Here is a 22,708-nt window from a genome sequence, read left to right as displayed (position 1 = left end):
ATAGTATTGATATCGTAACAATATTATGTCTTCCAGTCCATGAATACAGGGTAGCTTTCTATTTTTTTGTGTTTATTTAACTTATTTTTTAGTATTTCTTTTTAGTTTTCAGTGTATGCTTCTTGGTTAAGTTTAGCTGACTAATAATAGTTGATGCTATTCTAAATTGATTTTTTTTAAATTTCCTTTTCAGAATATTCATTGTTAGTGTAAAGAAATGCATTTTATTTTTGTGTTAATATTCTAGCCTGCAACTTCACTGAATTCACTGATTAGTTCTAACTGGTATTTGTGTGTGTGGAGTCTTTACAGTTGACATATAAGATCATATCACCTACAAACAAATAATTTTAATTCTTTAACATGTGTATGCCTTTCATTTTTCTTGCCTAATTGCTCTGGCTAAAACTTCCAATGTTATACTGAAGAGAAGGGGCAAAAGTAGACTGGCATATGCAACATCATTCATTTATTGGCAATATACCAACACTCAGGAAATAAAAGCTAATTTTCGTTCTCATTGGATATATTCCTATTTTCAATGATTTAATCATATTATATGCTGATATTTTTAAAGAAATCAAAAGAACGTAAGTTAGGAGCTCAGTTAAAAAAAACAGAAAAAGGTAAATGAGGGGGAAAATGACTAATTTACCACTGGATTACCCACCTTTGACATCAGAAGGGTTTTACAATGGATACAAATTAAGTTAAAATATTTATCTTGTCAGATTATTCTGATCAACATTATAATAAGGATTCATGATAACTTATAATCCAAAATATTAATTTATATTTGAAACCCAAACCAAATTAATAAATTATGTTGCGGTTTTTTAGGGACAAATCATTAATATTGATCTAACCAGTTATTCATAACAGAACATTAACATAACAAATAAGACTATCCTGATAAAGATTCTCAATTCAATTCTCAATTGTAAGTATCAAAACCAAAATTATATGACTTTATTATATAAACTATGTTAAGGCAAGCATTCTCAAAATTTTTAAAAATTTATTATTGTTCACAATTTTGTATTGGAATGCCAGAATCTTTGTATTGGAGTACCAGAGTCAGAATACTACGGAATAAAAGGTCTCAAGTTGGGCATCTCTTATACATCTATAACAAGTAGTTAATTGTTTTCTCCTATCAAATTTGTAAATAATTATGAAATACTATGTGTTTTGTTTTATTTCAGTATTGCGTAAATAAAACCTGCAAAGAAGTTCCTTTAATGGGATATAATTGTGATGCCACTGAAAAATGCAAAGGTAATGGGGTAAGTTACTTTTCTTTTTGTAGTTCTAAATTTCATGATATTTTTGTGGGTAATTCAAAATAAAAGTCTGTCCTGTTTGGGAGAATTGAAAGTCTACGTGACTTTCAATCTGACCTTGCCTAGGAATAGCTAACTAATATAAAGAAAATTAGCCAATCTTCAACTGATTCAAATGCTATTAAGTGAATTGTAGTATATGTGTACTGAATTTATTGTAAGAAACTACGACTTATGAATTTGTAACTTACTTAAATAAAACACATTTGTTTTCTTATGTGAATAAATGCACATTTTATTTATATTGTGAACATATTTGTTCTCCCTCATACCTTCCATAATTAAAATTTATGGCTTATATATTTTACAAAGGAAATTCAATTGTATAACGTTTTCTTTTTGGTCACTAGTTACCTTGTACTTTTAACATTTTTCTTGTATCTTTCTTCCTCTATCTTTATATCAAACAAGTAAGAACGATTTCTCCCTGCAAATATAACTGTCTTGCCCACTTTGGTACTTTGGCATTCTTTTACTTTTCACCTGTAAGTTGTGTTTTTCGACTTCGAGTTTGATGTTCTTGAGATATACTATTCATTATGTCAAGTTTTTCTAAAATTAATGTTATAGGGAAGTTACAGTCTATTTAGATTTGATATTCTAGATAAAGGTTCTAATATGTCATTGTTCATCTACCTTAATGAAAGGAATGAGGTGCTGATTTACTTTTTTTTTCAAAGAGTAGAGACAAACGTATGTGGGAGATACAGATTTAGAGGTCTCACATACCAGCCATGCAAAAATTTTGCCTTTCCACATAAAAAAATCCCTTTGTTGTCAGAGGATTATTGCATTTTACTTCCCCTCTCCCAAAACTTTGTACACTGTATTGCACTGTCCTGTCGCTTTTGGTCCAGTCAGAGAGAGAGGTGATGCTAATTTAATTCCCCTTGCTTTGTGCCGAATGTTGTGAGATTACTTTTCTTTGGTTTTTGAGCTTAGAAATATTGCTGACAAGTGTCTAAGGTCTATGTTTTTTGTTTCATTTTTTTTTCTATTAGAAAGTCAAATTACACACCCAGTCTGAAATAGCAAGTCATTCTTCATTTAATAAAATTTAATATTATTTATTTGGCTATTGCTTCTGCTCTAGCTGACAATCTTTCTCTTTCATTCAGTTGGTAAAAATGCAATGATGAGATCGATGGTATCCTCTGTTGACGTATGTTGCTTAGAAAATGGTAAATTAATTCAGGAAGGGGGAACGGTTTTGAATTAGGTTTGAAATAATAAATAAGTGATATTCTAATGCTAATTTCTAAATTTTATGTTAAAATATTTATCACCACTGCACTAAATATCAAAAAATAGAGATACTGATGTGTAAAACAGAAGGACACTTTATGGAATTCAATGTTACAGAGAAAAGAGACTTAAAATTTTAATAATCTTTCTTTACTTTCTTTTTTTGTTGATTCATCGTTAGTGTAAAGAAATGCAACTGATTTTTGTACATTACCTTGTAACCTGCTACCTTGCTGAATTCGTCGATTAGTTCTAGTAGCTTTTGTGTGGACCTTTTAGGGTTTTCTATATATAGTATCATGTCATCTGCATATAGTGACACTTTTACCCCTTCTTTTCCAATTTGGATCTCTTTTATTTCTCTCTCTTGCCTGATGGCTGTGGCTAGGACTTCCAAGACTATGTTGAATAGGAGTGGTGACAGTGAACAGCCTTGTCTTGTCCCAGATTTTAGTGGGAAGCTTTTGAGTTTTTCACCGTTGAGTACTATGCTGGCTGTAGGTTTGTCATATGTAGCTTTTATTATGTTGAGATATGTTCCCTCTATACTCACTTTGGTGAGAGTTTTTTATCATAAATAGGTGTTGAATTTTATCAAATGCTTTTTCTGCATCTATTGAGATGATCATGTGGTTTTTGTCCTTTCTCTTGTTGATGTGATGTATTACATTGATTGATTTGTGTATACTGAACCACCCTTGTGTCCTTGGGATGAACCCCACTTGATCATGATGTACAATCTTTTTTATGTGCTGTTCGATTCTATTTGCTAATATTTTGGTGAGGATTTTTGCATCTATGTTCATCAGTGATATTGGGCTGTAATTCTCTTTTTGGTAGTATCTTTGCCTGGTTTTGGTATCAGGATGATTGTGGCTTCACAGAATGAGTTTGGGAGTATTATAATAATAATCTTTACACACAAAGAATTTAATACTATCAGTGTGCATGGACAGAACACAATACCTGAATCAGAATTATAAAAATATGCATACCATTGAATATTATGTCTATTTTTAAAATGTGCCAGTCTATATTTATACATACAGGTATAGGAATACAGTCATAATATAACATCAGTCTGTTAGTTTGGCAAAAACCTATGAATGTGTGTTTACATGGGTTTGTGGATGTGAGTATACGTGTTTATATATGAATATATATATCACAGAAAATAGTTAGCAATGGAGAGTGGGACTTCATTAGTGGATGAAGACACTTTTAGTTCTGTGCATCTGAACTGTTTGAATTTTATAAAATTTTAGTTACATGTTTTACTTTAAAATGAAAATTAATACTAAATTATTGAAATGTCAAAACACAGGTAACATGTAAACTCACTGAATATGAACTGCTAACAATTCAAGCTTATTATAAAGTTTTATTGTATATTTTAAGTATTTTTTTGCATCTATGTTTTATTTTGAAAAATTATTTACATAAAAATGAAATACAAATGGTTGATCAATAGTATTAAATTTTGAAAAAGGGGCTAGGATATAAGAAATTAAAGTGGCCAAGTCAACTGATGGCAGTTTTATCACAATATTTTATATATAAATTAAAGTGCATGAATAGAAAATGTGGAAGTGGTGACAGCAAATGTTTCATAAATAACTAAATGAAGTACTATTTGTGAAAAATTCTAAATTCACCCAATGATGCTCTTCTCTGTGAATACAGTGGCCATAATTTTATTGACTCCCATTTACTAAAAAATGATTGAGGAAGACAAAGTATTTATCAAAAACAGTCAGTATATGCAGGCCAGAAATAAACTATAATGTAGGGTAGTGATTTTGTCTTTGACTATTATGTTGCCAAAATTTTCATTACTTTTTCTAATCTATCCTCATGATACACAGTCTTAATAAACTTAACAAATAATGATTTTATTCTTTTGAATTTAGGTATTTATATATAACATTTGAAGATTACCATGATTTACAGTGATTATGCATTTTTCTGTTTCAGATATGTAATAATTTAGGTAATTGTCATTGCCTTCCTGGATATAGGCCTCCATATTGTGAATTACAAATTGATTCACCAGGAGGAAGTATTGATGATGGAAACGTTCATACATCTGGTGAGTAAAAACTGAACTTTCAAAACAAAATATAATATTAACATTGTTTTATAAAATAATTGAAGAAATATACTGCTGAGTCACATCTTTCATGATCTCCTGAGTAATTAAAATAGTTATCTTAAATAGTGGCTTTAATTAAATTAGGATTAAATAGTATTTGTAATGAGTTTTCCTCAGAGACACTCAGCTTTAATCAACTTAGTTACCAAGATAGAATATAGTACTCTTAAGTATAAATAAATTTTACAGCATGAATTCAAAACAAATTTCAGTATGGATGAATGAACACTACACATATTATGTGCATTCTATGTTATTAAAAACTTGGTAGGTTATTAAAAAATGACTGTAGGATGAGGTGTTATTCTGAGTTAAATTTAGACAAAAACATATGATGAACTGTAAGTATATGTATTTATTAGGAAATACTAGTAAATTACATTTGGGGTGATGGAGTACATGTTTATACTTTCTCTTGTTCTCATGAATGAAGGCAAGTGGCTATTCATTGATTCAACATCCATTTACGATACAAACTCTCAACAAAGTGTGCATAGAGGGACTATATCTCAACATAACAGAGCCATATATGACAAACCCAAAGTTAACATTTTACTCAAGAGTGAAAACCTGAAAGCTTTTCCTCTAAGATCAGGAACAAGACAAGGATGCCCACTCTCACCAGTTTTATTCAACATAGCACTGGGAGTCCTGCCCACAGGAATTCAACAACAACAACAACAAAGAAATAAAAGGACTCCAAATTGGAAAGAAAGAAGTAAAGCTATCACTACTTGTAGATGACATAATGTGTGTGTGTATATATATGTGTGTATATGTATATATATATATACACACACACATTAAAGGAAATCCCTGTAAAAATCATCCAGCAGGCTCAATTGAGAAACTGACAAGCTGATTATAAACTTTAAACAGAAATTCAAAGAACCAAAAATTGCCAAAATTACTTTGAAAAAGAGTGATTTGGAAAAAATACACCACCCAATTTCAAAACTTTCTATAAAGCTACAGTAACCAACAGTGTAACACTGATGTCAACACAAATATGTAGATCAATGGAACAGAATAAAGAACTGGAAACAGACCCAGAGATATACAGAAAACAGATAGTCAATAAAAGTGTAAAGCAATTCAGTGAGTAACTTGGATATCAGCAAAATTAAAAACTTTTGCTTTTTAAAAGTCAGTTAGGTATATACCTAATAAGCTATATTCAGAATATATACAAATTTTACATTCAGGACATATAATCCTTAAAACTTAATAAAAAATAAATAGCCCTATAAAAATGGGTAAAATATTTGAACTGAACATCTTATCAAAGAAGATATGGCAAATAAGCACATGTGAAGATACTCAACATCATTGTTCATCAAGGAAATGCAAATTAAAATCACAATTAGATACCATTACATTCCTTTAAAATTTGTTTACATTTAAAGGGCTAACCACATGAAGGCCAAGGTGTGAGGGTAGTATCTCATACACTACTGTTGAAATGTAAAATTGTGCAGTTTCTGCAAGGTAAACATTCAAACCATGTAATTCAGTCATTTTTACCCAAGAGAATAGAATGCTTTCACCCACACAGAATTTTGTATACAAATGTTCATAACAACTTTATGCGTAATAGATAAAATTGGGAAACAACCCAAATCAACAGGTGATGGATCAACAAAGCACGGTGTATCCAAACAATAGTGTATTATCGAATAATAAGAAGGAACAAGCTATTGTTAAATGAGCCAATGTAGATGGCGTGAACATTTATGTTGTGTGAAAGAAGCAAGATAATAATGAATACATACTGTCTGACTCTATTTGTATTAAATTGTAGAACATGCAAACTAGTTTATAGTGAAAGAATGCAGATCAGATCAGGGGTTGCCTGTGGGGGGAGGGGCAGCATGGCAGGATCATAAATGGGCAAGAGGAAACTTTTGTGGATGACGCATATACTCATTACACTTGACCCTTGGACAGCACAGATTTACACCACCCAGATCCACTTATGTGCAGATTTTCAAAAAAAAAAAAACAACAAAAAACGACAGCATCCCAGGTTGGTTGAATCCACGAAAGGGGAACCTTAGACACGGAGGACCAATGCTAAAGCTATACATGGATTTTAGACTGCTGGGCGTGGATACCCTGTCAATGACAATAATCAATAAACAATCAACAATAAGAATAGAAAAAAGTTTTACACGAGCCAAACTGTGGACTATAGCCCAGAAGCCAGCTTCCCAGATGGCTCTGAGATGCTGCTCTCTCAAGAAGTAGGATTTTCGGCACAGTTTTATATCTTGTCAGAACAAAGAACATTCAATGGATCAGGGATACATTTCTTCAAGGTTTCAAAAAAACAAGACCAGCACATACACGTACAGCATGTATGGTATGGCCTTGGCACCTGGGAAGGGAGTCCTATCATCAAAGGAGGACCAGCGTTGGCATCCCAGGTAGAGGGGCACTTAACCTTTATTTTTAACATGGACATGCTTTACTTCTGGTCAATATGCCCTTTTCTTTAATAATTAAGGTGTACAATATATGTCTGATAGGCCACAAACAGGTTATTTCAGTTGGCATAAAATTCAAGTTAACTCATGTATAAGCCAGAATGACTTCCCTATATCTCAAGATGTAAAGATTTATTTTATCAATTCCCTCCTTTTGATCATAAACCTTTTGTTAGAAAGCACTGATGATCAAAACCCCTAACCCCCCAATAAGGAAACAAAATCCTAACCTCTGTGTCTTTCAAGGGTCAACCATATTTTGACTGATGTGGTACTTTTATAGATGGATACATATAATAAAACCTATAAAATTGTACATTTTAAATAGGCCTATTAATACATGTCTTAAATAACTCAATAAAGCTGTTAAAATAGCAAAATTTAAATAACATGATAGTCACACTATTTTGTTGTCAGATCTCAGGCATTAAACTTACGTTATTTACTTATCAAAAAACAAAAGAATTTTACATTAAATGAAGAAAACTCCCAGCTGTCAAAACAGAATCTTTTAGATGTTTGCCTTATTGGAGGAGTATGCGTTTGCTAAATCTTATCCATCTGTACAGTTATATGTTTGCATTTCATTGTATATGAAGAATAACTATAATAAAAAAGGAAAATATCGTATATACCAAAATTGTCATCCACTGGTAATGGGAATGTAATTTCTACAGCCACTTGGGAAAATCATTGGAAAATTTACTAATGTTCCATATAGACATATGCTATGAATATGCCACTTCCAAGGGCATATACGTGAGAGAGATGCACACAAATGGTGACTAAGAGACATGGAGGGTAACACTCAGAGCAGCACTATTCATAACACCCATAACTGCAAATTACCCAAATGCTCTTAAGTAGAATGCATGAACAGCTGTTATTTCTACATGAAGATATTCTATGCAGTGATGAGAATGAATATTTTACAACTGTAAGCAATAATATGGGTGAATCTCCAAATTAGGTAATACTGAGCAAAAAAAATCGGAATAAAAGTATATAAAATATAACTATTTATATAAAATTTAAAATCTGTCAAAAATGATCCATGCTCTTGGGAGACAATGGATTAGTGATTCTCACTGGGAAGGACAGAGGCTGAAAGAAAGCTGATTGGAGGTCCTTAAATGTAAGTGAATTGCAAGGTTTTAGTTTGGAATTTTTTTCCATTTCAAAAACTAAATAGAAAGGAAAATTTGGAGTGTGAGAGGGAAGATGATACAGGGTAGAGGAGATGGAAAATGATTTAGATAATCTTCACATGTTTTTCCACATGTTGTCAATATATTTTCCAGGACTCAACTATTTGCTTTATTCTTTCTTTTTAAAATTTGCTTTATTCTTTATTTCTTCAATTTAAAAAATTTTGTACTTTGTATGTGTGATGTGAAAAAAACAAAAAATAAACAAAAACACAGGTGCTGGTAATATGACATTCCTGGATTTGGTGCTGCTTACACAGATGTGTTCAACTCAGGATATCCTTTGAGTTGTATAATTACAGCATGCATGCATTTCTGTTAGTCTGCTGTACTTCAGTAAAAATTTTACTAATTAATCGTGGAAGAAGTCCATGAATGATGATTAGAAAACGTTCTGAGGATGCTTTTGGGATTCTCTCAGGCCATGTTTTGAGGTCTGGGTGATCGTGCTAATTCTTGGCTAATACATTTATTTATTATGTACTTTTGTGAATTGTGTAATACTTCCATTTTTTAAGCTTAAGAAGTAACAAAAGGGCATGATATGTTATTGAATGTCAATGGGGGGAATACACACAACACAAACACGTTACATGTGGGTAGATACAGATACAAGTATAGGTATGGATACGGATTTTATTCATATGTATAAAATATAAACACTAGGTGGAGAAACATTAAGTCATTTAAAAATGGTTTCCCCCAAGGACAGAAACTATGTGACTTGGCAAGGGAGGGGTTGGGGGTTTCATGATGTATTTCTTTCCAAATTTTTAACTTAAGCCCTATTACTGTATCACCTTTTAAAATATTGATGCCATAAATAAGCTGAATGTAGTAAGCAGAACTCAAAACATGTATCCAGTATCATAATAATTAAATATGCATGAAAGATGAACAGTAAATCTATGAAAAATGCATTTTAGAAGGTATTAAAATTTCAGTTCTACATATGATTTTATATATGTACATATAACAGTGAAATAAATATAAATTTCTTTAAATATTCAATGAATATCCACTGATTCCTGTGTTTCACTTCTAGATATAACTTTGGTTAAAAAAGGCTACAAAACACATCAGAGCAACTGGCTTACTTTGAGTTTCTACATTGTTCTGCCCTTTTTCGTATTTTTCACCACTATGATCATAAAGCGAAATGAAATGAGAAAAGTATGCAACAGAGAGAATGCAGAATACGAGGGGTAAATATTATTGCACAAATAACTCATTATCTTAAATTGTGCTGATCCTTAACTAGGGTCATAAATTCATGATCATGTGATATTTGTTATATTTCTTATTCAGTTTGTGCCGTTTTAAATCTAAGGCAAATGGCATTTTAACAGTTTTGTTTTCCCAATAGTTTGTGTTGTTAATGTATTGAGGCAAATCAAAATTTTGACTGCTCTAAAACTGTTTTCCTGATGAGTATTCCACACTGAACTAGAAATGTAATATGTCAGAGAAGACCATTTGGTGCATCTCGTTAAGTTCCTTTTCCAGTTAGACCTACATTAAGTACTGGTGTTTGTTTCTTTCAGGGCAAGCCTTTTTTCCAATTTAGAATTTTTGTTAAAACTGTCACTAATAAATCCTTGAATCCCATGATTTTTCTCTTTAGTAGTCTCAAATACTGTTAAAAAATCTACAGAATTCCTTTGAAATTACATAATGTTTCTTATCATTTTGTACATGCTCTTTTTACATTTGTGCATCTTCTGATGACCTAACATTACTAAAGGCCAGAAACCCTCAAATTAGTCCCTAAATGTAACCACACAGATGGCGATTTCGGCTTCAAAGTGACGTTTTCTTTGCAAGCTATAATTACTGGTCCATTTTATGAAGCCCTTTCAACTGTACACACATTCTATGTATATTGTTCAGGGAAGTGATGGGCCACAGTCACTGAAAGAGCAAGTGAGTTTACTGGCCTATCATGAGCCTTTACGGAGAAAAAGGAAGAAAAAAAAAAAAGAGAGAGAATTCAAGGAAAGGTGACAACTATTACCTGACAGGTAGCATCACTGAGGGAGCTTTAGTAATATACATGTTCCACAGTCTTTTTAGGTGTCTACTGCCCCAGCCTTAGTGAATGCTCTTTTATAAACTCACCAGGCCTGGGATGTGTACCATTAGGCCTCCCATCTTTGTTCATTCTTTAAGTATATATACTATACTGGAGCCACTGAAAACATAATTTTCACCAGCTGGAAAGAACGATTTCATTGTAGCAATGTATTTATTTCCAACACACATTACGCTGGGGCTACGGGTTTAGGTTGGGAGACCACAGAGATGGAAGGTCATTCTCATCCTATCAAGGACAAATGCTACCAATTGATAACTTAATTATCAACCTTGATTACCTGGAGGAAGCAGTGTTTGTCAGGTGTTCCCTGAAATCACGAAAACACCTGTAAGGTTATTTTTTTCCTTTCTTTTTATACCTAAATATATAAAGGGAAGTGACTAAATGTACCCCATGTGTTTTTGTTTTTTGAGCAATTATTACTTTCTGGCACTATAAGAATTGCCGAAACTCTGATAGTGTTCCAGAATAATCTTGTATATTCCTTGCCACAGCCTTGAAAGCAGCCGTTTCTACAAAGATCCTTGATTTCTTTTATTGGAGAACAGTATTAGATCTAGATGGTAGGTGTCATTGCTTCTAGATCCTCACAACAGACAGAAATATAAATTCCATACACATGTATTAACACTTGTATACACACCTGTCTACATATCCTGCGTGTAAGTCGTTTATCAGACATAAAATTGCAAATCTTTTCTTCAGGTATGTGTCCTGCTTTCATTCTCACCAGTGTCTTTTGCCGAGAAGCTACTAATTTTATGGTCTCCAATCTTGGATTTTGCTTTTGTTGTTATATTTAAAAACCCACCACCAAACCGATGGTCACTCAGATCCTCTCCTATGCCTTCTTCTTGAATATTTAAAGCTTTGCATTTCACATTTAGATCTATAATCCATTTTGAGGTTAATTTTTGTGTAAAGCTCAAAGTAAATTTTGAGTAAGGTATGAAATAGGTGATAAGGTTTGTATTTTTGTATATGTAATAAAATACACACATATATACTTATAGATGAATATATATATATAAATATATATACATTTAATGTTTAGCTTTTTATTTGGACTGCTTAGTTCTCTAAGAAAAAAATGTATCTCTAAGAGTTGACTTTTGATTTCTTAGTGTCTGTGTCCTTTGCATGTGTGTTTTGACCTGAGAAGTGAAACAAAAACCTGGTGCTACATACGGTTAAAGCAGGCTAACTGTCTGCTACTAAACATACTGTCAATGTTTCCTTTTTCCTTCACAGCAGTCATGCAGCCATTGCACCAGAACGCTATGACATGGGTTAATACCGCCAAGAACTTCACCAGCAAATGGCCTATTTCAAGAGGAAAAATTACAATTTATAACCCTTATGTTACCCCCTGAATACCTTTAAAATGTCAAATGTTTGGAAATAAAGCAAACTTCGACAGGACGAGTGCTCCTCTGTGCTTACCTCTTACAACTGAGAGCAGGTAGGCGTCCTAGGGCTGCGATTGGGGCTTAAGGCTCCAAGGAGCTGAGGTCCGGTCAGGACACCACTGCCGCACTTCTCCACTCAGCCCCGCTGCTCCTTCCTCTTGCTCTGCCCGTTCCGCTCCCGCCCCAACCCCTTCCGCTCCCGCCCCGCCCCTTCCGCTCCCGCCCCGCCCCGGCCTAGAGCCCAGGCGCCCGCGCACCACCTGCTGCAGCCGTTTAGCGTCCAACCGCCATCGCTGTGGCGAGGCCGGCGGCCACGCAATGCTGTCTCTCTTGCTGCTCCTCTCAGGGCTGGGCCGGCTGACCACCACCAGCCATCGTAAGTGAGGGCCCTGCTGGGTAGCAGGGCTGCCCGTTGCGGTGCCCCTCGGCTTCAGAAAAGCAGGCCAGGCCTGGGCGAGCCCAGCGTCGGCTCAGAGCCCGCCCTGGTGCAGGGTCCTGCTGGGCCTGCTGCTTGGAGGGCCGAGAGCAGGCCTGGGGCAGTTGTCCCTCAGGACCTGAGCCTGCGCCGCGGGAGGGGGCGCCGGCCCTCCCGGGAGGTGGGGGAAGGAGGGAGCCTGGGTGGGGTCCTGGGGCCGGGCCCTTCTTCCCCTACTGAGGCCTGAGGTCAGCCAGCCCCAAGGGTCTGTGGACGGTGGTAGGGAAACAACACTCCCACTTGGAGAGGAGCCTCTTCCTGAATCCTCCACGGTCTGATTTTGTGGTGTGTGTGTGTGTAATCTGTATATATTTATGCAGATTACAGTCTTAAATCCTAAAAGCACCTCAATCTGGGAGATTCCATTTTTCCCTAGTTTACAAAGGAGAAGTGAAAAGAGACTTGCCTGGGCCCGTGTATGAGTCGGTACCAAGTTGACATTCAAACACCCTCCAACCGGCCTGAGAACCCACGCTTCTGCAAGACAGTGCACTTCCCCTGACCTTCTCCATCCTCTGGTTATCTCGGTATCAGAGCCCCAGTGAGAAGGCAGAGAATTAGCTGTTCAGCCTTAGCTGGGAACGTGAGCCTTGGTACAACCGAATTTTTTTGCCACCTTGGTCATAAACACAAACGATCCAGAAAGAGCTACAAATAGATTTGGGGGTTACAAATGCCTCTTAGCAAACAGGCAAATTTACAAACATGGAAAAATAATGATTGACTATTTTATTTTGTAACATGATTTAAAGATAAATATAAAATCAGTAAGATTTGAAAGATAATGTATATACTAGCTACTTTTTGCAGATTATATGGTTACTTAGATTGAAATCCTGAGACATTTTACATCCAAATGCTTGGAATTAGAAAGTTTAGCAAAGGATGCCTGGTCACGGAAAAAAAAAAAAAAAAAGAATTAGTAGGTGTAATGGTGAAAAAGCTTAAATGCGTTGAGGGAAGTGGTGCTTCCAAGTCTCCATCACTTACTGGATCTATGCCAAAATAAATCTAAGTTCTTTAGTTTTCTTAACTGTAAAATGGGTAAAATATAACCATACCTAGCTCATAAGTTTATTGTGATACTTTGAGGTAATTTAAAAAGTGCTTAGCCATAATGCAAAGAACAGGTTTTTTTACGTTTTGCTTTTACCAGTTAGGTACAGGTATATTTTGTTATTGAAACAGATTTTTGCCTTAAATAATGGTATATGGTGATACCATTACATGATATCTAGAATGTGGAAGGCAAAATAAACATTTTTATTCTCAAACAATGGGATAAAGGCAGGGAAGGCTACTAAAATGTTTTAATGGTTTGCTTCCTATAGAATTTGTAGCAAATATAGTTATAAATCCATCATGGACTGCAACATACAAAAGCAGCCTGTGTGGTACACCACATTAACAGAAGGAAGGAAAAGAACCACATGATTCTTAATGATGCAAAAAAAAAAAAAAAAAAAAAAAAGCATTTCCAAAATGTAACATACTTTAATGACACAAGTATATCAACTTATTTCCAAAATATAATTTTCCTTTTCATCATTAAAAGATTAATTGTTGATGTTACACTGTTGCAACATAAAAAAAATCATGTAGCTACTGATAAAAAGGAATAGATCCTTGAAAATATGTACCAGTCATTGAATCATGCCAACAAAATGTGGTCCATCTGTTTACAGCTGAAATTCAGAGCAGTGTTCTGACCACTGTGCAGATGTGAGGGTACTTGTACACCCTATTATTGTTTTTTATTGTTAAGGTGAAATTCACAAAACATAAAATTAATCATTTCTAAGTGAACAATTCTGTAACATTCAAAACGGTGTGTGATCACTACTTCTCCATAATTGCAAAACATTTCCCTCACTCCAAAACAAAACCCCATACCCATTGAACAGTCTCATCCTAATTTGTCCTCTGCCCAGCACCTGAAAACCACTAATCTGCATTCTGCTCTATAAATAGAATTGTTCTGGATAATCAATAAAGATAGAATTAAAAACTACCTTTTGTGTCTGGTTTCTTTTACTTAGCGTAATACTTTAGAGGTTTAGGCACTGTATAGCAGGTATCAGACTTTCATTTCTGTTAATGACTGATTAATATTCCACTTATACCACATATATATGCCAGACTTTGTGTATCCGTTTGTGCATTTGATAGGCATTTGAGCTGTTTCCACCTTCTGGGTTTTGTAAATAGTGCTGGTACAAACGTGTATACGTGTGTATGTTTGAGTCCTTGTTTTTAATTCTTTGGTGTATACCTAGGAATGGAAGTGCTGCGTCAGATGGCAGTCCTATGTTTAACTTTTCAAGGAACACCCAAACTCTTTTCCATAGTAGCTGAACCATTTTACATCCCCAGTGGCAATGTATGACGATTCCAATCTGGCCAACACTTGCTTTTTTTCTTTTTTTTCTCTTTTGTTATAGCCATTCCAGTGCATGTTAGTTGATACCACATATGGTTTTGATTAGCATTTTCCTAAAGACCAAGATACTGAGCATCTTTTCATATGCATGTTTAGGCATTCTTATATCTTCTTTGGAAAACTGTCTATTCAAGTCCTTTACACATTAATAGGGTTTTTCGTTGTTGAATTGCAGGGGTTTTTTTTTGTGTATTCTGGGTATTATATGAATACTGTATATTTTTTCTGCCATTCTGTAGATATCTTTTCATGTTCTTGATAATAAAGGTATTTCTTTAAAAGCAAAAACCTCACAGGGACACCAAACAAAATAAAACAAAACGAAACAAAAAAAGCCAACAAGATGAAGACAAAAGCAACAAAATGTGAAGTCTGAAAAATAGATGAATCTCCTTCTAACTGAAGACCCCAATCAAATGTTTTCAGTGTCCCATGTTTAAGTATCAGATGCTTAATGTCTGAGTCAAGCATCTACCATTAAATTTAAATACCCAAACAAACAAAACATACTGGATAAAGCAAAAAGTATGCATAAAGAATAATACAAAAAATAATTTTAATAGTATCAACATGGAGAAAATGAAGACAGCATGCATCAAAAAAAGAACAAAATACTCTAAAAATAAACAGATACAGAAAGTACTCTTGGAATTTAAAAATACTATAGCAGAATTTTAAAAAAATGTTCTTTCCCAAAAGAAAGTCGAATAAATTTCTCAACTTTTTTTTTGTTAGCAAAAAAGTAACAAATGGAAAAGAGAAAAAGTGAGTTAAAACAGTTTGATATGTTCAATAGTCAAAAAGAGCCCCGCAAAAGGGAATAGATAACAAAAATGGGAAAACATTATAAAAAATAATTAAAATTCCTTGGTATCTTAGAACATGAGGTTCCAAACTGAAAAGAACTATTACATGTCCAGAATTAATTCAAATTGAGAGGACTGAAAAAAATTACCCTCCATAATTGCATGTAAACTCACCCATGTACGTAATTTTTCTCTAAAGCTAGATAAGAAAATCTTTATTCTCTACAATATGAGTCAAAGTAAGAGATTTTTATTTTGCTCCTTAGAGAATATCTATTGATAGACCTTTCTTTTAAAATATAGATAATGCACACACATAGTTTAAAAGTTCACAATAAACCAAGTGTTAGGCACTTATGGCTTCCAGCCCAACATGTAAGGAGTTTAGAGGTTAACCACTCCATCCTAACAGCAAGTGAAAAGCTGAACATCTGAAAAATCAACCACTCCATTTAGATCTGTTGGAGCCATGAGGTCAGAGGGCAGACTGTTGGCCCCCAAACTGGAGAGACAGACAAGTGAATACAGAGAATGACAACTCAGCAGAGAAGAAAACTCCACAGGAAAACCAGTTTCACCGTAAGAAAATCTGAAATGTAACTGACAAACTACTGGAGACTCAGTCTAAAAAAGTCAGAGCGGTAAAACCTACAGGGGGATTCAGTCTTTGAGGAGCCCCCATAATTCTGTAAAATTTACCTCCTGGAGCATTACCAGATTCTCACAGTGACCAGCAGAGAAAAACTCCCTTGTGCTTCCAGCAGGGGAAGGGGGAAAGGAACCATCTTAAAAATGCCAAAACATTTTAACCTTAACAAGATATGCCCATGAGAGAAACTATTTTAAAAGAATATAACCTACTGGGGTTTCCCCAGAGCCATACTGAGCTGTGGGAAGGGAAATACCCAACTCCAGCCCACTCTAGACATCGTGTCCCTCCTAACAAGTGGGGAGAGGGGAACTAAGAAGCCTTGTGGAGTTCACAGTCCAGAGGAACAGGCTCGCTAAAAGACTGACACCTAATCATAGGAGAGCTGAATGTTTCCCCATCTCCTCCTTTATCACCACATTACTAATATCATATTTACAGCAGTTTCTCTTACCCAATACATCATTTCTGGCTATCAAGAAAAAATTACAAGGCATACTAAACAGTGAAAAAAAAAGTTACAGAGACAGAGCAAGCATCTGAACCAAAATCAGATACAACAGGGATATTGGATTTCTTAGACCAGAAATATAAAACAGCCATGATTAATTTGCTAAGGGCTCTAATGGCTAATATAGAAAGCATATAAAAATACAAAAATACAAAAATAGATGGGCCATGTAGCCAGAGAGATGGAAATTCTAAGAAATATCCAAGAATTCTGGGGCAACTACGAAAGATAGAACATACACATAATGGGAGTACCAGAAGAAGAGAGAAGGAAACAAATATTTGAAACAATAATGGCTGAGAATTGGTCCGAATTGGTATCAGACACTATACTATAGACCCAAGAAAACCAGAGAACACTAAATAGGATAAATGCCAAGAACTACACCTAGGCATATCATAATCGAACAACAGAAAATCAACGTTAAAGAAGAAACTCCTGATAGAACCCAGAGGAAAAAAATGCCTTACTGAAATAGGTTTCTCTAGGGTTTACATTATACATTTACAATGAATTCAAGTGTATTTTCAAATAACAGTGTATCACTTCACGGGTAGTATGAGTACCTAACAGAAACAAAAATAAAGAAGTCCTAATTCCTTTTGTTTCATCTCTTGTATCATTGCTGGCATTTACCCATAAATATATACGTATATATAATTGAATAAATTGTTGCTATTGTTATTTTAAATACTGTTGTCTGTCAGATCTATTAAAAATAAAAATATTTTTTGATATTACCTTCTCATCCTCTCTTCATTGATCTTCCTTTCTTTATGTGAACCTGAGTTTTTGACCTATATTGTTTTCCTTCTGTCTAAAGAGTTTCTTTTAACATTTCTTCAAAGCTAGATCTACTGGCAAAAAACATTTTCTCAATATTTGTTTGAGAAAGTTTTTATTTTATTTGTGTACTATGGTGAAAGCAGTGCTTAGGGGAAATTTTGTAGCACTGAATGCATATATTAGAAAAAAATAAAAATCTAAAATAAGTAATCTAAGCTTCCATCTTAGGAAACTATAAAATGAAGATAAAATTAAACCCAAAGTAAGTGGAAGAAAAGAAATAATAAAAAGCAGAAATCAATGAAACTGAAAATAAGAAATCAATAAAGAAAATCGATGAAACTAAAATCTGTTCCTTTCAAAACATCAATTAAATCAGTAAGCCTCTAGTCAGGCTAACTATGAAAAAAGAAAAAAAGACACAAATAGCTAATATCAGAAATGAAAGCAGGGATACCAGTACAGACCCCTTGGACACTGAAAGAATAATAAAGAATACTGTGAATAATCCTATGACCACGAAATTGAAAACTTCAATGAAATGCACCAATTTCTTGAAAGATAAAATCTGTCCAAACTCACACACACACCCACCACATGAACATAAATCATCTGAATAGGACTTTAACTATAAATGATATTGAATTCATAATTAATAACCTTTCCAAAGAAAAAGCAGCAGACCCAGATGGATTCACAGGTAAATTCTACGAAATGCTTAAGGAAGAAATTACATCAATTCTCTACACTCTCTTTTAGGAGATAGAAACAGGATATACTTTATACCTCATTCTATGAGGCCACTATTAGCATTACTGGAGTGATAAAAATCAAAACCAGAAAAGATATTACAAGAAAAGAAAATTACAAACCAGTATCTCTCATTGACATAGATCCAAAAATCCTCAACAAAATTAGCCAATTGAATTCAACAATGAATAAAATAATTATATACCACTCGCTCCTGATCTGTAGTTTCTGCTAAGAAATCTGCTTACAGCCTGATTGGGATTTCTTTGTAAGTTACTTACTTTTCCCCCCTGCATTTAGGATTCTTTATCATTGATCTTTGACAGCTTCTCTATAATAAATCTTGGACATGGTCTTTTGACATTGATATAATAGGTTTTTTTTTTTTGTTTGTTTGTTTTTTTTAGCTTCATGAACTTGTGCATCCAGTTCTTATTTCAGATTTGGGAATTTTTCAGCTTTTATTTCTTTAAACTATCTGCCCCCTTCTCCCTTTATTTTCCTTCTAGTACACCAGTTATTTTTATATTTCCCTTTCAGATTCAATCCAATTATTTCTATATTTCTATTCTGCCAGTCACTTATTCTCTCTTCTATCTATCTGCCCTGTTATTTATGCTATCTATTGCATTCTTCACCTCATTCATTGAATTCTTCAGCTTCAGAATTTCTGTCTGGTCCTTTTTTTGTAATTTTACTTTTTGGTAAAGAACTCCTTCTGTTCATTCATTTTACTCCTGAATTCACTGAATTGTCTTTCTGAATCTTCTTGTAACTCATTGAATTTCTTCCTAATAGCTATTTTGAGTCCTTTATCAGTTAGATCACAATATTCCATGTATTTGAGTTCAGTTGCTGGAGAATTATTATTTTGTTTGTGTGCTACCGTATTTCCTTAATTTTTCATAGTGTTTGATAATATGAGCTTCTGCTTTCTCATTTGAACTAGCTGGACATCCTCCTTAATTAAGAATTTATGTTTACTTTTCTTCCTATGATTCAACAGACTGGTAATTAGAAATCTTTCTTTAACTGAAAAATTGTGCTCTGCACTGGAATTTGACACAACATTGTAAAATGACTGTAACTCGATAAAAAAAAAAAGTTTAAAAAAAGAGAAATATTTCTTTTCTTCTCCAGGAGGTGGCGCTATAGCTCAAGTTTGTGGTATGCCCTACAGGAGCTGGCTCTTGAGGACGCACCTGGTGGGGAGTGTGCACTAGGAGCTGGTATCAGAGTGGGAGGATGTTTGGGCTTAGCATCTCAGCATCTCAGGCTTTGGGGATATTCATAGCCTAGGGGTAAGACCCTCAACTGGGGCACTCTCAGAGGTCTAAGGGTGTACCCCCTGCTGAAATCCCAAAGCTGACAGCAGGAAATCTATTCCTTCAATGCCCATTGATATTTCCTGTCTGCCCCCTTCTCTTTCTTCTCCCTCCCACCAATCACAGAGGTCCCTCATCAGAAATCTGGGTACTGCTGGAGAGAAACAGGTTCTCCAGCTGCAATTCACACAACTGGACAGCTGAGTGGTCCCTCGTGGCTTTTACCTCCCACCTCCTCTGCCAGGAGAGGTCATCTCCGGTGCTCTCAAAAGCCTGTGCCTCATTCTGGAGTGAGGACACGCTTGGTTAGTTCCTCCATCTCTTCTGCCTCAAAACTCACTTCTGACCCACTCTGATGGTGTATCAGATTCCACTGTCCAGGCAGGCTGGACCTCCACAAATTCTCTATCAGCTGTGGGTATCTGCCCAGTTTTGCATTCTCCAGATTTCCTTTTTCCCAACCATAGCAAGCAGGCTCACCAACTCTCGTGGTTCTACAGCCCCCACTGAGGTCCCATCTTCCGACTTTCAGGTGCACAGAAGAGCAGAAACCTCCTTGGTGTCCTGGTGTAATGTGCAGAGGCACTTACGTTTGGTTATGAATGTTTAATTAGTTGTAAATCAAAGTGAAGAGAAAAAAATGAATGACTCACTCTGCCATGATGCTGACATCACTATCAGTTAGTTTTTACACACAAATCTTAGCTGTAAAAATAGAACTAGAGAAAGAAAAAGAACGTTACCATCACCCCTAAATCCCACTATTATGCTGACATCTATTCATTTCCCTCAGAAGTAACCATTATTTTGACTTCTATCACTATATATTACTTGTCTTATGTTATTTTTATGTAATGATGATGTAGTTATCATTTGCCATCTATTACTCAACATTTATTTGAGTAATCCATTTACCTATTTAGGGACATTTAGGTAGTTTCCTATGGAGGGCTTCCAGTGGAGAGCTAGTACAAATAGTAACACAATAAACATTCTAATTCATGTCTTTTAGTGAATATTTATGTGCATTTCTCTTGGGAATATACAAAGAAATGAAATTGATAGGTCATAGTGACCTATGTATCAGTATCAGTGAGCTGCTACAAAAAAAAAAAAAATACTGCAAAACAGATGCAAAACCCAGAAACATTCAACAGTGTTGCAACAATGTTCCTGTGAGCACATCTGTCCTTTGTTCCTTTTTCTCATTCCCTGTTTTGTGCTTATTGCATATCGCTTTTCACTTCTCCTTTTATTATTTAATATGATGAGAATTCTAAGTGCAGTTATGTTTGGATCTCTGATTAAAAATCTATTTGCTGAATTTGAAAGTGCTCTCTAGAGTAGAGTGTGGACTATTTGAGTTATAAACAAATAAAATATCCTAGCATAAAATTCATAGAACTGTCACAACGTGTAACTAGTTCGTAGAAATCCTTTCCTGGAAACTCGTGCACCTTGTTAAATCCAAGAGTAAAAGGAAAAAAAAAAAAAAAGGCAATGAATGCTTTGTCACCTCTTATCTGAAGAGAGGTTACATAGCATAATGGTCTTAAGATTCTTGAGCAAGTCTGCTTAGGCTGAAATCCTGTGTTTCTACATACTGTGAGATTGTACAATTTACTTAAATTCTGCATGCCTTATATTTATCATCAGGAAAATAATAAAACATACATACCTTTCAGGATGTTGGCAAGAATGGAATGGGTTAACATTTGCAAACTGTTTAGAAAAATGCTATTTAAGTATTTGATAATTAAAATGTTGATTATTTGGTTTACATGGCATTTCAAAAACAATTAGGGAAGTGTAGTTATTGATCAAAACATATTTACTCTGAATACCTTGCACTTCTCTTTAGTCAGAGCTTGCAACAAAAAAAGTGACTCAGATTTTCACTTCCTTATTAGTATATTTGTCATTACTGTAGCACTGTAGTGATACTCCCTTTTTCATTGCTGATATTAGGTATATTCTTTATTTTGTCTTCATTAGTCTTATCGGGGGCTTAAACATGGGGATTTTCCAGTTAACTTTTTGTTACTTATTTCTATCTTCATTTGTCTTGGTCTAAAAGTATATTCTGTGTGATTTAATCATATGAAAATTTTGAGACTTATGGACTTGCACATATATGGTCAATTTTTGTAAATGTTCCACTGTACTTGAAAATAATACACATCTTGAGATTGTTGAGTTTGATATTCTACATATCTTAATTAGACCAAGTTCATTAATTCTGTTTTTAAAATTGTATATATATTTAGTGATTTTTGGCTAGCTTGTTCTGTTACTGAGATTTTAAATAAAAACAAAAAATTTCAGTCTATGGGTTCATTTTTCTGTATTTCTGTTTCATCTCCATCGATTTTGCTTTACGTATTTTGAGGTTATGTTATCAAATGCATAGGAATTTAAAATTGTCATATCTTCCTGTTAAACTGAATGCTTTCTGTTATAAAGTACTCCTCTTTTATCACTGTGATGATTAACTTCAAGTCAACATGACTAGGCTATAGTACACCCTTCTCTGATTAAACACTCATCTAGGTTGCTGTGAAGATATTTTATAGGTGTGGCTAACATCTATAATTAGTTAGCTTTAAGTTAAGGGAATTAATCATGATGATTTGGGTGGGCCTCATCCAATCAGTTGAAAGGTTCTTAAGAGCAAAAACAGGTTTTCCTAAAAAAGGAGAAATCCTGCCTGTGAACTGCAACATTAGATTCTGTCAGAGATTTTCTAGTTTTCTGCCTTATTCTCTTAATTTCAGACTTCCTAGTGCCCACAGTCATATTATATAAACCAATTCCTTGATGTCTAGCTATCATCCATACATATTTATCTAAAATATCTCCAGCTTCCTAGTTCTGTTTCTCTGGAGAATGCTCACTAATAAAATCTCTAATGATACTTTTTGCCTTGAAGTCTACACTACTTAATATTTACATAGACATGCTAGTTATTTTTATTAGTGTTTCCATAATACATATATTTCATCATTATATTTTTTAACCTTTCTGCATC

General features: G+C 34.4%; 1 protein-coding gene across 1 annotated transcript in view; it reads left to right on the top strand.

The window, feature by feature from the left end:
* Nucleotides 1–9,643, top strand: part of LOC105105466 (disintegrin and metalloproteinase domain-containing protein 18) — a 50,366-nt gene extending 40,723 nt beyond the window's left edge. Inside the window, exons 17-20 of the mRNA XM_031440053.2 lie at nt 1,206–1,286; nt 4,563–4,681; nt 6,435–6,439; nt 9,480–9,643. Coding sequence (XP_031295913.2) covers nt 1,206–1,286; nt 4,563–4,681; nt 6,435–6,439; nt 9,480–9,643 — 369 coding nt within the window. The remainder of the gene's footprint in view (nt 1–1,205; nt 1,287–4,562; nt 4,682–6,434; nt 6,440–9,479) is intronic.
* Nucleotides 9,644–22,708: the final 13,065 nt, after the last annotated feature.

The sequence above is a fragment of the Camelus dromedarius genome, chromosome 22, assembly GCF_036321535.1.
Source record: "Camelus dromedarius isolate mCamDro1 chromosome 22, mCamDro1.pat, whole genome shotgun sequence".
Lineage (NCBI taxonomy): Eukaryota > Metazoa > Chordata > Mammalia > Artiodactyla > Camelidae > Camelus > Camelus dromedarius.
This window is presented reverse-complemented; position numbering and strand designations above follow the sequence as displayed.